We start from the raw sequence: 12,462 nt of genomic DNA on the forward strand, positions 1-12,462 counted from the left end.
TTTTTCTTTTTGTTTACAACTCATGTTTGTTAATGCTTCTAATGTGTTTTGAAGATGCAGACCACTATATATCATTACTAAATATCATCGTTACTGTACATTTTTATCAGAGTTATTTCATCACGCTTTATCTGTACTTAGTGTACATGAATGTTACCAGTCCTTGGGAATCTTTGTAATGGAGTAAAAGTAACGGTATTTTCTTATACTTACTAAAGAAGATTATTGTCAAATACAGTAGCATAACACTGAAATGAAAAATGACTATTTAGAAGTTTTGTGGTGGGGGAAAGGTAGTCTGATTCACCTTCTTATCCATAATTCTACAGAATTTTTAAGGCTACACTTATCTTAGTTTCCTGTTATTTCAGGCTGTAAAGTTTCTACAGACCCCCTGTTGTTCAGAAACAGCTTGTCACTGCAAATCAGCTTAGCCAACCAATTAATAAATCCTTTCAAACATATTGCAGTCACTCTAATTAAAGGGTTTTTTTTTCCTTTGCCATAGAAATTCCTCCGGTTTCAAGTCTAACTTGTGAAGTGCATACCACATTACAGCACTCAGCACAGACTTGCGCTACAGAAAGAAGAAGAAATGTGCTTTCTGACCAAGCATCCAACTTTTTGGGTGATATATTCAGTTTTCATATTCAGTACAATTACTGCAGAAGCACAGCCTAAGAAAGAGCATAAGCAGGATGGCAGCTCTGTGCTGATGGAAGTTTTACGCATTCTTTCAGCTGACAACAGCACTGAGTTCCACAAGAACCATTCACGGGAACTGATCAAAATATTGCTGGAGAGAATTGAATGTCCACAGCGGACTAATGGGATACAGGAGGACTGTAATCTGGTTAGTGCCTCAATTAATGAAGGAAACATTTAAATGAGTTCTAAAATCATTATATTAGGATGAAGCCACCTTGAATCTTGGCCCTGTAAGAAGTTCAGTCTTAAACAGAAATGAACTTCTGAAATGCTTTAATTGCAAATTATTTATATGGCTGATCTAGTCTTGTAAAAAGAAACTCCAAATATCAAGCATACTTAAAGACTTAGTATCATTTACTTCTCACATATCGGTAATAATTTTCCCCATATAATTTTCAGATATTTTTTAAACTCTTCAGTCTACAGTGAAAGCACTAGCTTGAATTTGCAACATCAAAGGCTGTTCATGGTAGGTAGAGATAAATGAACACAATGGGAATGGCTTTGTAAAGTTTTATCATTATTGTTTTCACTTGGCCCAATGCAAGGCTAGTTCATATCCACAGGCCATTTCCTCCATGCCTCTAAGGAATGGGTGAGGTCTTTATAAAACTGACAAGTCAATGGAGACCAAGAGCAATGAAACTACAAAGCTTTCCAGGCTCTGGAAATGGAAAAAAAAATGAGTATCAAAATTTTAGGACCACAGCTTTAGAGAGAACTTAGTCTCAATTTACCAGGCAACTAAGGACTGGGGGCACCTATACACATGTTGGATGTCTGCTCCAACACATCCTAATTAGGGAACGGAGGCACAGCAGCAAGCTGTGCTAGGGCAGACAGACAGGCAGCCCAGAAATAAAGAGCTGCAAACAGATGAGCTAAGCTGCAACAGGAGAAAGCAGGTTGTTCATCAGGGTCAAAATGGGAAATCCTGTGTCTGGTTGTAGAATGACCTGACAGGAAGTGGCAGGGCATGGAAGGCACATAAAGCCAGTGCCTGAAGCCAGTCAGTCAGTCTGGACTTGCAGGTAGAAAGGGGAAGAGCTGCTGAGCAAAAGGGCTACAAAAGACTGACCCACTGAGAACAGAAACAAAGAGGGCTCACTTTGGGACCCTGGGGCAGCCTCCCTTTTTATAATCCAATTTTTCCAATGAAGATGTGACAGGTAGAAAAAGAGGGAGGGTACTCAGGAAGTCTGAGTGGGCAGGAACTGTATGGCCACTTGGGCTAGGGACAGACATTACATATAAACCGGTTTAAGTGATCAGAACCTAGTTTAAACCTGTAACAGAACAGATGTTCAGTGCACATAATCCAGTTTGAAAATGGCTGAAACCAGTTTGAGATAAACCTGGTTGAATGTAGTATCAGATTTAACTGATTTGGCTCAAACCGGTTTATGCAATGTCTGTCCCAGACTCCTTGCTGCTTTAAGACAAACTAGACTCTCCCAGCATCCAGACATGTTCTCTGGGCTGGGTGCTCCCACAACAGGGCTGGCCCCTCCCCTCTGTTCCCTGGCTGCAGCTCTGACACAGGCTGTGGCCTACTCCCCCCGTTCCCCTGACCACTTGCGGCTAAGCAGGAATTCCCCCCTCTCCTCTGCCTTGCAGAGAAGTGCCTGTGTTTTAGCTAGCACACCACATGCTGGCTATGGTTCCTGCTGAATCAACAGGTAGAATCAACAGATAGCTGGTAATATCCCTCTGTTGTTTTCTTAATGGGGTAATAAACACTGAGTTAAGGGTGATAAACACTGTTATCAGTTCCCTGTTGGGCTAATTAGAGCATCCTGCTGGGGTCTGGCCATGGCCCCCCTCAGCTCAGTGCTATGGAAGGGAAGGGAGGGCTGCTCTAGCACCCCCCAGCTTCTAGCCTTAGCCACTGCAAACATGTCCCTACATACCTGGGATGTCTGCGCAGTTACAAACTAGTTCAGCCTAGCCAGGTTAAACTAACCTGCAAAGATTGAATCAATTTAAGCTCTGGCTTTTTGAATGTCTATCCCTAGCTCTGGGGGCATCATGGCTACTCTTGCAACCTCAGGCCCATTACACCTGCCCATATAGCAGTGCAGAAGCAGCTATGCTTCTCCCTGGTTAAGAAGCCCCAAACAGCACAGCATTCTGGAGGATGCTGCTACCAGGTTACTGTGTAACTATGACCTATGTTTGCCTCTGCCTATATTTCACATTGGGTATATTTGAAAGGATGGGTTGGGTTAACAAGAAGCTCTAGATTATATTCTGCCTCCCCAAAGGGAGATGTGCTGTTGGGATCCAGCTCACTGATAGAGGACAAATTTACCTGAACCTAAACTAGATGTCTAACTAACAAGACAGGGTTGAAAGAAAATGGGGAGCAAGAATTAGCCAGCTTTTGTCCAGCACATTTTCAACTTCTTAATGAAGTGCCCTAATTAGCAGGCATTGGGCTAAACTGAGCTGTGGGCTCCATCACTCCTGTTAATAATTTTCAGAAATGTAATTTCTTTTCTGGAATTTTCTTATCCATAGTTCTTCAGTCTGCCAGAGTTTCTTGGTCTTTCAGGCCTTTCAGTTTACAATGAACTTTGCCTAAGGTGACAGTGAAAGGGGCATAAGTATGGGAATAAATGGAGTCTTGCAGAGGCATTTTGTAATATTGCTGTTTCAACATATTCTACCTTCCCTGAAAGTGTAAGCCATGCCATGCAGAGAGCTTGTATAAGGCATGTGCATTATTTCACTCTTTCTCAAAACATGTTTTGAGGACTTAATCAGTGTGTAGGTCTTTTCCTGGTTCACTGCACAGGGGTGAATATTACATAACTACCTAATCGGAAAAATTCATACATATTTTTTAAAAATCCATAAAAATACAGGCCTAATTTTGCTGTCTTACAGTGATACAAAAACAGAGTAATCCTGATTCCTTTCACTTTTACTCTGATGTAACTGAGAGACAAATTTGGCTCTTTGTAGACTTAATTCTAAAAACTTAATGAATGTATGAGTGGAAGTTGTGCAGAAATTAAAGAACAGTTTGGTGCTAGTGACAGTTGTCTGCAGTGTGGGCAAGAAAGCTTGTTTAAGTCCATGGGGATCCTTGAGCTGGCTCCAGTGGCCATTGGATCAGCCTTAAATGGGGATAAGGCTTTAGGCACTGGTCCCATTACTCCCAGGTAGAGAGGGTTATAGAACAGAATATGGCAGGTGGGTAGCTGCTTCTAATATTGCACAATTTTACTTTTTTGCCTACTGATCATAATTTTACCACACAGTTCTGCATTGGTGCAGACTAAAGACTAGGCCTTTAATAATAAATCTGAGCTCCCCTCTTCTCTAATCCTAGGTATAGGAGATTAATAATGATGTTATTTAAACCTAATTTCCATTTCTTTAATAATTCACAGTGCCTTGAACCAGATGCTTTGTTATTAATAGCTGGAGGAGATTTAGAGGACCATCTCAGTGAAGAAGTGTTCCAGAGAATTTCTCTCATTCTTCTCTACTATATTATTCATCAAAGAGATATCTGTTCTTCCAAGATCAGTCTGAGTAACAAAGACTATAAATTTTACCTGCACAGCTTGCTCAGTTTAAGGCATGATGAAGACTGCTATTATTTTTCACGGAATGAAACTGAAGATATTTTGGCTGCAATGAGGCAACGTTTTAAAACTTCTGAAAACCAGGTAACAAAATATCCAGTAGTTATAAACAACAAAATACTTGACAAAGATAAAATGGCTGTGTGCTAGATCTGCCATAAGGATGCACTTGACTAAAGTGTTCTCTAAAAGACTACACCCAATTGGCACAATTTAGGTAATTCCCAAGTCGATCAAACGCTGCTTCCAACTGAATCTGAATCAGATTCTGGTCACTGTATCCAGTTCCCTGCTAATCCCTCTCCATTCCACCTTCTGCCCCCAGCTGGATGTAACAGGGAAGTCACCCAAAGATGTGGCTATCTCCTGCCATTGACAACTATATTTGAAGCTAATTTTACCTAACATGGTAAACGCCTCCTGGTGGAAAGAGTTATGCAAAAAAGACTACATTCACATTTGGAAAGGCAAATAATACATTCATTTATTTAACTATAAACATCCTTTTAAAATAATGAAAAAGGTGTTGCTTACCTGTTATTTATTGTTGTTTGTTTATGTTCGAGCCTGTGGACTAAATAGGAACAGGGTTCTGTAGTGGTTGGAACTGTACAAACAAAGAATAATAAATAGTCCTGCCCAAGTAATTTACAATCTAAGTAATCTAGTCTCACAGTTTAAAGTAATGAAACATATTTACTAGATTTTCAAAGTAGCCAGATATTATGACACTTGGTTCCCAGCCTGTGACCTGGGGGCAGAGGCCCTCCAACATTATTCATGGTCAGAAGATACAAGATGTCAGGTTTGCAGGGAGAAAAAAATAAGAGGTTTCCCTCTCAGCATGTCACTTGTTCTTTATTGTTGCCCATGGACTGAGAAATTCTGGGAACCATTCGTGTAAGAGATCCATTGACCTGTGTGAAAAGTTTATCAGATCCTTTCATGTCACACAACCTTGGTTTTGTAATGAACCTGAAATTAACTTTTTTCCCCATCTCCCTGCTTTTTAATTTAGACTGTACTCTAGTAGCACTAGTGAGAGCAAACAGGTTAGATGCCTTTGACTAGGCAGCCTGAGCAGAGGGCCTGCAATTCCTTTTTCCATTAGTGTCCTTTGTGTAATCATTTCCCATCATAAATTATTAATTGACTAGGATGTTTGGTTTTAAGTCACAGTGAAAGTGCTGATTTCCAGGAACTTGAGCAGTATCTGAGCAATTATAAAGAGGCATTGGTGACTATTTGGCATGTCAAGATTAAGTAACAGTCTATCAAGTGCTTTACTGTGTGGTCTGTTTATTTACAGTGGCAGTGCAATCAGAAAGCCTGTTTAGTAACTGTGACTTAATCATGCACCAAGATGAGGACAGAGAGAAACTTTATCTAAGACGCTGAAGAACTCTACAGCACATCTAATGCCTTTAATCATAGAACCCAGGGTTAGGGGAAGAGACATTTAATCCAAGGACCAGAGAAGAGAATCATTTTAGTCAGTTGTCTGCATTTTACGGTTGTATAGCAATTGTGTCCTCCTCAATCACAACCACTAATTTATCTAGTTAGAAGCAGAGAAAGATCTTCAGGTTGTATGGTAAGATACTGACTGTAGATCAGACTTTTTATGATGTGTACAGTATGAGATGTGTGTGGGCTTAATAGATATTTACTGCATCTATGGCTTTTTAAACTCAGTCCAGTTAACTTGAATAACACCCTATTAACCTGTATAATTTTGTCCTTACTGCTGTTTGCAAATAGTTAGCAGTATGCCATTAGGCAAGGCAAGGTCACTATGACTATGTATCTGAATCTTTTGTTTCCAGAAAACAGACAAGCATGTTGGAATAGTATAATTAGGAGACTACACCACCTTTAGAACAAAATGAAAATATGATTCTAAATGTTTCTGATGAGAGTTGATCAAGGAGGTTCAAGGTTCAGACCAAAAGTTCAAACCCATTTGCAGAAGTATGTTTGTGTATGATATGTACTGTAATGAGGTTTGGTCACTGTAATTGCATGCTCAGTGTACTTTCACTCCTGTCATTATGATAACTCTATATGTAGTTGTACTAAATGCATGTAGGTATTCATTCACAAACTATCCTTTTCTTTACATTTATCTCATACATTTCCTCCTCTTTGGCTCTCCTAGAGACTTCAGCTGTGATCAGGGCTTCATTGTACTAGGCACTACAAACATGGCACTACAAACATGTACTGTGAAAAAACAGCCTCAAAATGCTTGCAATATAGACAAAAGAGACAAAGGTAAAGGAGAAAGTGAGCATTTTTCACACCCATTTTATAGATGAGCAATAGAAGTAATTAAAGCTGTTACCCAAGACTGAATCTGAAGTCTGTGGCAGAGGTAGAAACTTCATCTAGATTCTCTGAGTCTCACTCCTCTTAGTCAAAACATCCCTTCCTCTCTTTGCTCTTCTGCCCATTTTAGGGGTTTTACTAGCTGTGCTGCTGGAAGCAAAATTCTTAAAAGACATGAAATGACATGAAAAATAACTTGAAAAGTAACTAATTGGCCATAACACTTTTAACTGTTGCCTCAAGTTCCTTTCCTTCTTCCTAGGCCTAGGTCTTTCCCCTTATGTGACTGAAATGAATCTCACATAATCCTCCTTTTTAGAAATCAATCTTAGGTCCTGTAGGTTGTTCCCATCCTCCTTGAGCCCTCTGTTCTTTTCAGCGCTGTCAGTTATGCCCTACATCATAACATCAATGTTGAGCTTCTGCCTAAACATCAGGCTTCTGTCCTCTCCAGCTTCTTCTCCTTCCTCCTGATTATGTTAACTAATGTGACTAAGAATGTCTTAATTCAATTATCTCCTGGTTTCAGTGCACTGATGTAAGTGTTCTGGAGAAAAAAGCTGATATATTGGACAGTGAAGGTGCAGATGAAAATACGCTTCCTCGCCTGGCTGCTACAATCATTACGTTGGCTCTCCAAGGAGTCTGCATGGGGAAATCAAATTTACCTGCCCCAGAGTTCTTTATAAAATATATTTTCAGTTCTCTAAACAGCACTAATGAACTCCAACTAGCAGGTAAGGCTGCGTATTTCAAGTTGCCTTCTGTGTCAGTTTGTATGTAGTACTTACCGGAAATGGCAAAAAGATTTTATGCATTTTGCTAAAGAGAACTTCAATTTCCTCTTCATCTAATATTTACTAGGTAGATTTCTTCTAAGTGCAAGAAGAATGCTGGGAGGCAAGTTCACTTTTAGTTTGAAAACCCTTTTCAGTCACATAAAACATATCTCTATATTTCCACTATTAATTAAAGTGATATTAGTTACTAGATCCTGGGGACTGCCCAGAGTAGCCTCTCTCTGAGACTATACTAGACACAACTGTAGTGTGAGGTAAGGGAAGCTTCTGAGAGAAGGTGCTGTAGGCATTAGCCATCTTGTCTTGACTGGATACTTTATGATCTCTACCTGATCCAAAAGTTTGCACCTTTCCCCCTACCCACTTTCTAATGTCACTCACATCCAGTGAGTTTAGAACATATAGGCTATTTCTACATGGTAAATTACTGTGCTCCAGAGCAGTGTATGTGAGGCACAGCTACCATGCTTAGAGTTTAGAAAGCAGCTCTCCCAGAGCAATGCATGAGCTTGAGGACACTGCTCTTGGGAGCAGTTAGTATACCATGTAAACATGGCCATAAAGTCCATTTGAAATTCTACAGTTTTGTCAGCTACTTTTCTGGATACAGCTACACTTAATTATGAATATGTACACCCTAGAAATGGACCAAAGAATAAGGAATCTGAACAAGGGACCTAATTTTCTAACCGTTGAACAGCAACAGCTCTCATTAATCTCAGTAAGAGATGCTGGAAGCTCAGCACTTGGGAAATTAAGCCAATTTAGATGCCTAATACCAGTAAGAGCTAAAGTTAAGGCAGATAATGTTTTTTGTCTTGTGGTTCATTGGCTAATGATAGCACTTTATGAGAAACTCAAAAATACTAATTAATCTGCATGATGCACTACTGAGAAAAGAAAATATTGTCAGTCCTGTTACATTATATTGAGTCAGAGGGGCAAACTGATAATTAAGATTGCAGAGCAAATAAGCTGAAGCACAGAGGAACTGAAGTCTCTCAACTCCCAGTCCCACTTTCTAATTCCAAGACAACATTACTTCAATTAAACCTGGGTATTTAATAAACACCTGCCTCTTAAAAACTGTGAACATAGCACTTATAACGTAGCAGTGGATACAGCCAATCATGGTGCAGCTGTGCTGTATGTGATTACATACAAAACTAGGTTCCCCTGAAGTCAAAAGCAAGATTCCCATTGTGGTCACTGGATGCCACTCCTGGAATCCAGAGGATATTCTAAACAATTTTTATAGTGTTTATATGTTTTAAGCTTATATTGATTATTATAGTCATTTGTCATTTTAAATGCATTAAAATTGCAATTGCAAACACTAGAAAAAAAATTAAAGCTGACTAGTTACTTTGCTAGTTTTTGTAACAGACAAAACTGAAACATTGATAGGAGCTAAATGTTCTAAATAACATGTGCTATAAAATAATGTGGGGCTACATACACTTTTAATATGTTTACTAGTTAAACAGCCCTTTGAAACAAATTGCCACCAATTCATTGCCATGAGCTTAATGGACAAGTCTCTAGTTCACAAAAATCATTTTGGCCCTTACTCGGCAAATTATTCCATGCAAGCCCAGGGTCCTTCACTACTAAATAATTTGCAGCCAGTTCAAATAAATAATTACAACAGAGGATTGCATGACATAAAGGGTGAGTTGCCTTCTCTCTTTCTTAGAGATTTCAAGAGGAAAACATGTTAATGTCACAATGTGGAAATATATCCGCCAGTTTATGGATGACTTTAGACTGCCAAGCTGTCCAACTTGAGTCTTTTATCTCCAAATTTACTAGAGGAAAAAATTGGTTATTAGTTAAATTAACGTACTGTATTCCATTTTAAGTTGTCAACAAGTGATACTGTGAGATATTTCTTTTGTGTTTATAACAAAGTGACATCATATTTTCTAATAAATTCCTAGAAGTAGATGAACTTCTAAGCAAGCTGAGGTCTGGAGAAATGTGCAACACAAATAGACAAATCCATAGTCACAAAAGAAGGCAACATAGTATGACAATGAGAGATACTGGGAACATAAATATTCCATTTACATCAGAGCATAAGAATGGAGAATATATGACTGCTTATTATGAAGATAATGAAAAGAATGCTGACTGGGATCAGGTTAATTCATTTTTACTTTTGTCATTTTCACTTGGTGTAGTTAGTAAATTGTAACAGTGTAAGTTAAATTGAAAACAGATAACACAAAGAATAAATAACTTCAGCAAGTGAAATGTATTAATTTCACACATGCACAGATCCCATATATGGGTGTTAAAAATAGGTAAAGTTAAGATGTTGGCATGTGTCAGTAGAAACAAATATACACGTGGACTTTTAAACTATGCATTTGCTTAAATAGTATTGCCTATGGAACTTGACCCTGTCCTTTGACCACTGACACTTGCATATAATGCACTAAACTGGGCTGGCACATGGATTGTTGTGAGATGGGATTAAGTATTGGTTCATAACAAAGGATTTCAGTCATACTTTCGGTCTGTATAAGGTTGCCTTAGAATTATTCTTCCATCTGTTCCAAGGCCTGTTGGGTCTCATTTAGGCCATCAGGAATCTTTAAGGGTTGAGGGAGCCCCAAGGGCTATTCAGACCCAGGAAGAAAATACATATGTAAAGAAAGAAATATTTAATGGAAACTTATAGGCTAAGTACAGACAGTCAAAGAGCCCAAGGCTGAATCCATTCAGTCTGTGCGGGTTACTCTAAAATGCAGAGATTAAACTGAGAAACAACTGGACAGGTATTCACTTTTGATTCAGGAAATGAAACCACATACCTGCAGTGGCTTAGGCTATAAGTCAGGGGGCTCTACAGCATAGTTTTCTGACATGTAGCCAGCATAGGCTATGTGTTCACTTCCTCTTCCTGTTGCCCCCGAGGTCTCTGGGATTGGCAGTCCAGAATCACAACAGTAGGACTCTGCAGGGTTGCTCATCACTTTCTCTTCCTGCTTCCAGGTACATTTTTTATTTGTAGTCCATAGTCACAACCAGCAGTATGTTTTTAGCAGGGCAAGGAAGCTCTGTACTCAGGGGAAGGGAAATTTAACCCTGCTCCCTGGCCCCAGGCTCCAGCTGGGATTTTCCTGGGGGCGGGGGCAGTCCCTGCCTCCCCCCACCCAACCCTTCTCTGCTGAAGCTGACAGCACAGCACAGCCCAGGGCTGGAAAGCATGCTGGGATGCTTGGGGACTGTGATTTAACTTGAACCTGGAAGGGGTCTGGGGCAGAAGTTTCATAAACCAGTTTCACCCAAATCAGATAAGCCTGATATTACATTCAACCAGGTTTATCTTAAACCAGTTTCAGCCATTTTGAAACTGGTTTATGTGCACTGAACTTCTGTTCTTTTACAGGTTTAACCCAAATTCTGATCACTTAAAATGGTTTATGTGGAACTTCTGTCCCTAGCCATAAGGTGACAGATACGTGCTTTTAAAAGGTTTCATATGAACTCCATGGAGACCAAAAGCTCCTTCTATAAAATGTATAGAGAACTGTAAGCAGGGGAGGTAGAGTCCTTGTATGCCCTCTGAAAAAGTCAAAACACTCTGGACCACATCCAATTCTGGGCATCCAGCATTTACATATCATTATATCCCACCCTGCTCCGGCCCCCTGCTTAGGATAAGTTTTAAAGAGTTTAAACCTAGATGATGGCATCTACCAAAATAGGCATGTTAATGATTTTACAGAGACTTGACATGGAATAGAATCACAGTCAAGTGCCTTACAGCTGAAATAGGATCTGACACAAAGACTGATGTGGGTGATTTTTAAGCTGAAGTCAGTTACATACAACTTTTTCCCATACAATGAAAAAATAAAAATATATTGTTGATGAAAGTGACTAAGCTGGCAGCTGACCATTGTCATTTAGACTGAGGACAAAGAGCTGGGACACTTCTAATAAAGTAGGCTTTTTTTTTAACATTTAGGTTGATTCAAAGTCAGTGTTTTTACTCTTTTGTGTGGGATAAGAGATGTTCTTCAACTTTCTTTTAATGTACAATTGAGACAACTGCTGAGATGAATGCTGTTCTGATAGTTTACCCAAGTCAGTTTATTGCATTTTGAATTCATATCCCAACTTCATAATCATTTCCATTTCTGTTGACTTCAGGAGAAGGTCTAGTCCAGCAAATGTTTCAAGCAAATATGGCCCCAAAATAGCATAAGTGCAGGTTGGAGGCCAAGAGCAATGCTAACAGTACAGAAAGCAGAATTTCCCCAGGTAGAAGCAAATTTATAAAAAAGAGCATTTTTTTAGAGGGTTTTGGTTTTTTTCCTCAGACTTCTAAGTGTTTCTTTGAATCAAAGGAGTTGAATATAGGAGAGTTTTGCGGAGTGGGATGTCAAATTGAAAGCCAAAGTATTTTTGTGTAGCTTGTGCAAGATTGTAAAGATACACCTGGAGAGAGGAGATTTGTCATTCTTTTCTGATCTCTAACTTCTATTTTTAATTCCATATCACTTCTAATCAGCCATATATGTTTTCATTGCTGGATCATTTCTTTGGAAGAGTTTGTGTTCTAGGGTTGTAGCTAATTTTATCTCTTGTTTTCTGCATGTGTCTTAGATACCCATTGTGTTTCATCAACAGCAAATGCTGTTACCTGTGAGAGAGAGACTGGTATATGGCTTACTTCTGCCACTTTAAATAAAACTTGTAATCCATTTTTTCAGATAATAGTTTCCTATGCAGAAATATAATGCCAGAAAAATAGGTCATTGCTTTTTTTTTTTTATCCTCTTTTTTTCTAATGATTTTGAAATGTACATAAAACTTAAGTTAATCCAGTGATCTAATTAAGGCAATAACATTTAGTCATATTAAACTATATAAATCATATCTATAATGTTAATTTATACTTTCTCATTAGATAAATTTATGTGAGGGGAAGGAAAGTTATCCATCTCTCTGGTTTATTGTCAGGGAAACTGTAATTTTTTTAATTATTCCCCATCAAGAGTGCATAGACTTTT

General features: G+C 38.9%; 1 protein-coding gene across 1 annotated transcript in view; it reads left to right on the forward strand.

The window, feature by feature from the left end:
• The first annotated feature begins 521 nt into the window (after positions 1-521).
• SLC39A12 (solute carrier family 39 member 12) overlaps positions 522-12,462 on the forward strand; it is a 43,456-nt gene continuing 31,515 nt past the window's right edge. Inside the window, exons 1-4 of the mRNA XM_019497428.2 lie at positions 522-853; positions 4,110-4,391; positions 7,165-7,372; positions 9,376-9,578. Of these exons, the coding sequence (XP_019352973.1) occupies positions 596-853; positions 4,110-4,391; positions 7,165-7,372; positions 9,376-9,578 (951 nt within the window). The 5' untranslated portion in view covers positions 522-595. The remainder of the gene's footprint in view (positions 854-4,109; positions 4,392-7,164; positions 7,373-9,375; positions 9,579-12,462) is intronic.

Source organism: Alligator mississippiensis, chromosome 5 (assembly GCF_030867095.1).
Source record: "Alligator mississippiensis isolate rAllMis1 chromosome 5, rAllMis1, whole genome shotgun sequence".
NCBI lineage: Eukaryota > Metazoa > Chordata > Crocodylia > Alligatoridae > Alligator > Alligator mississippiensis.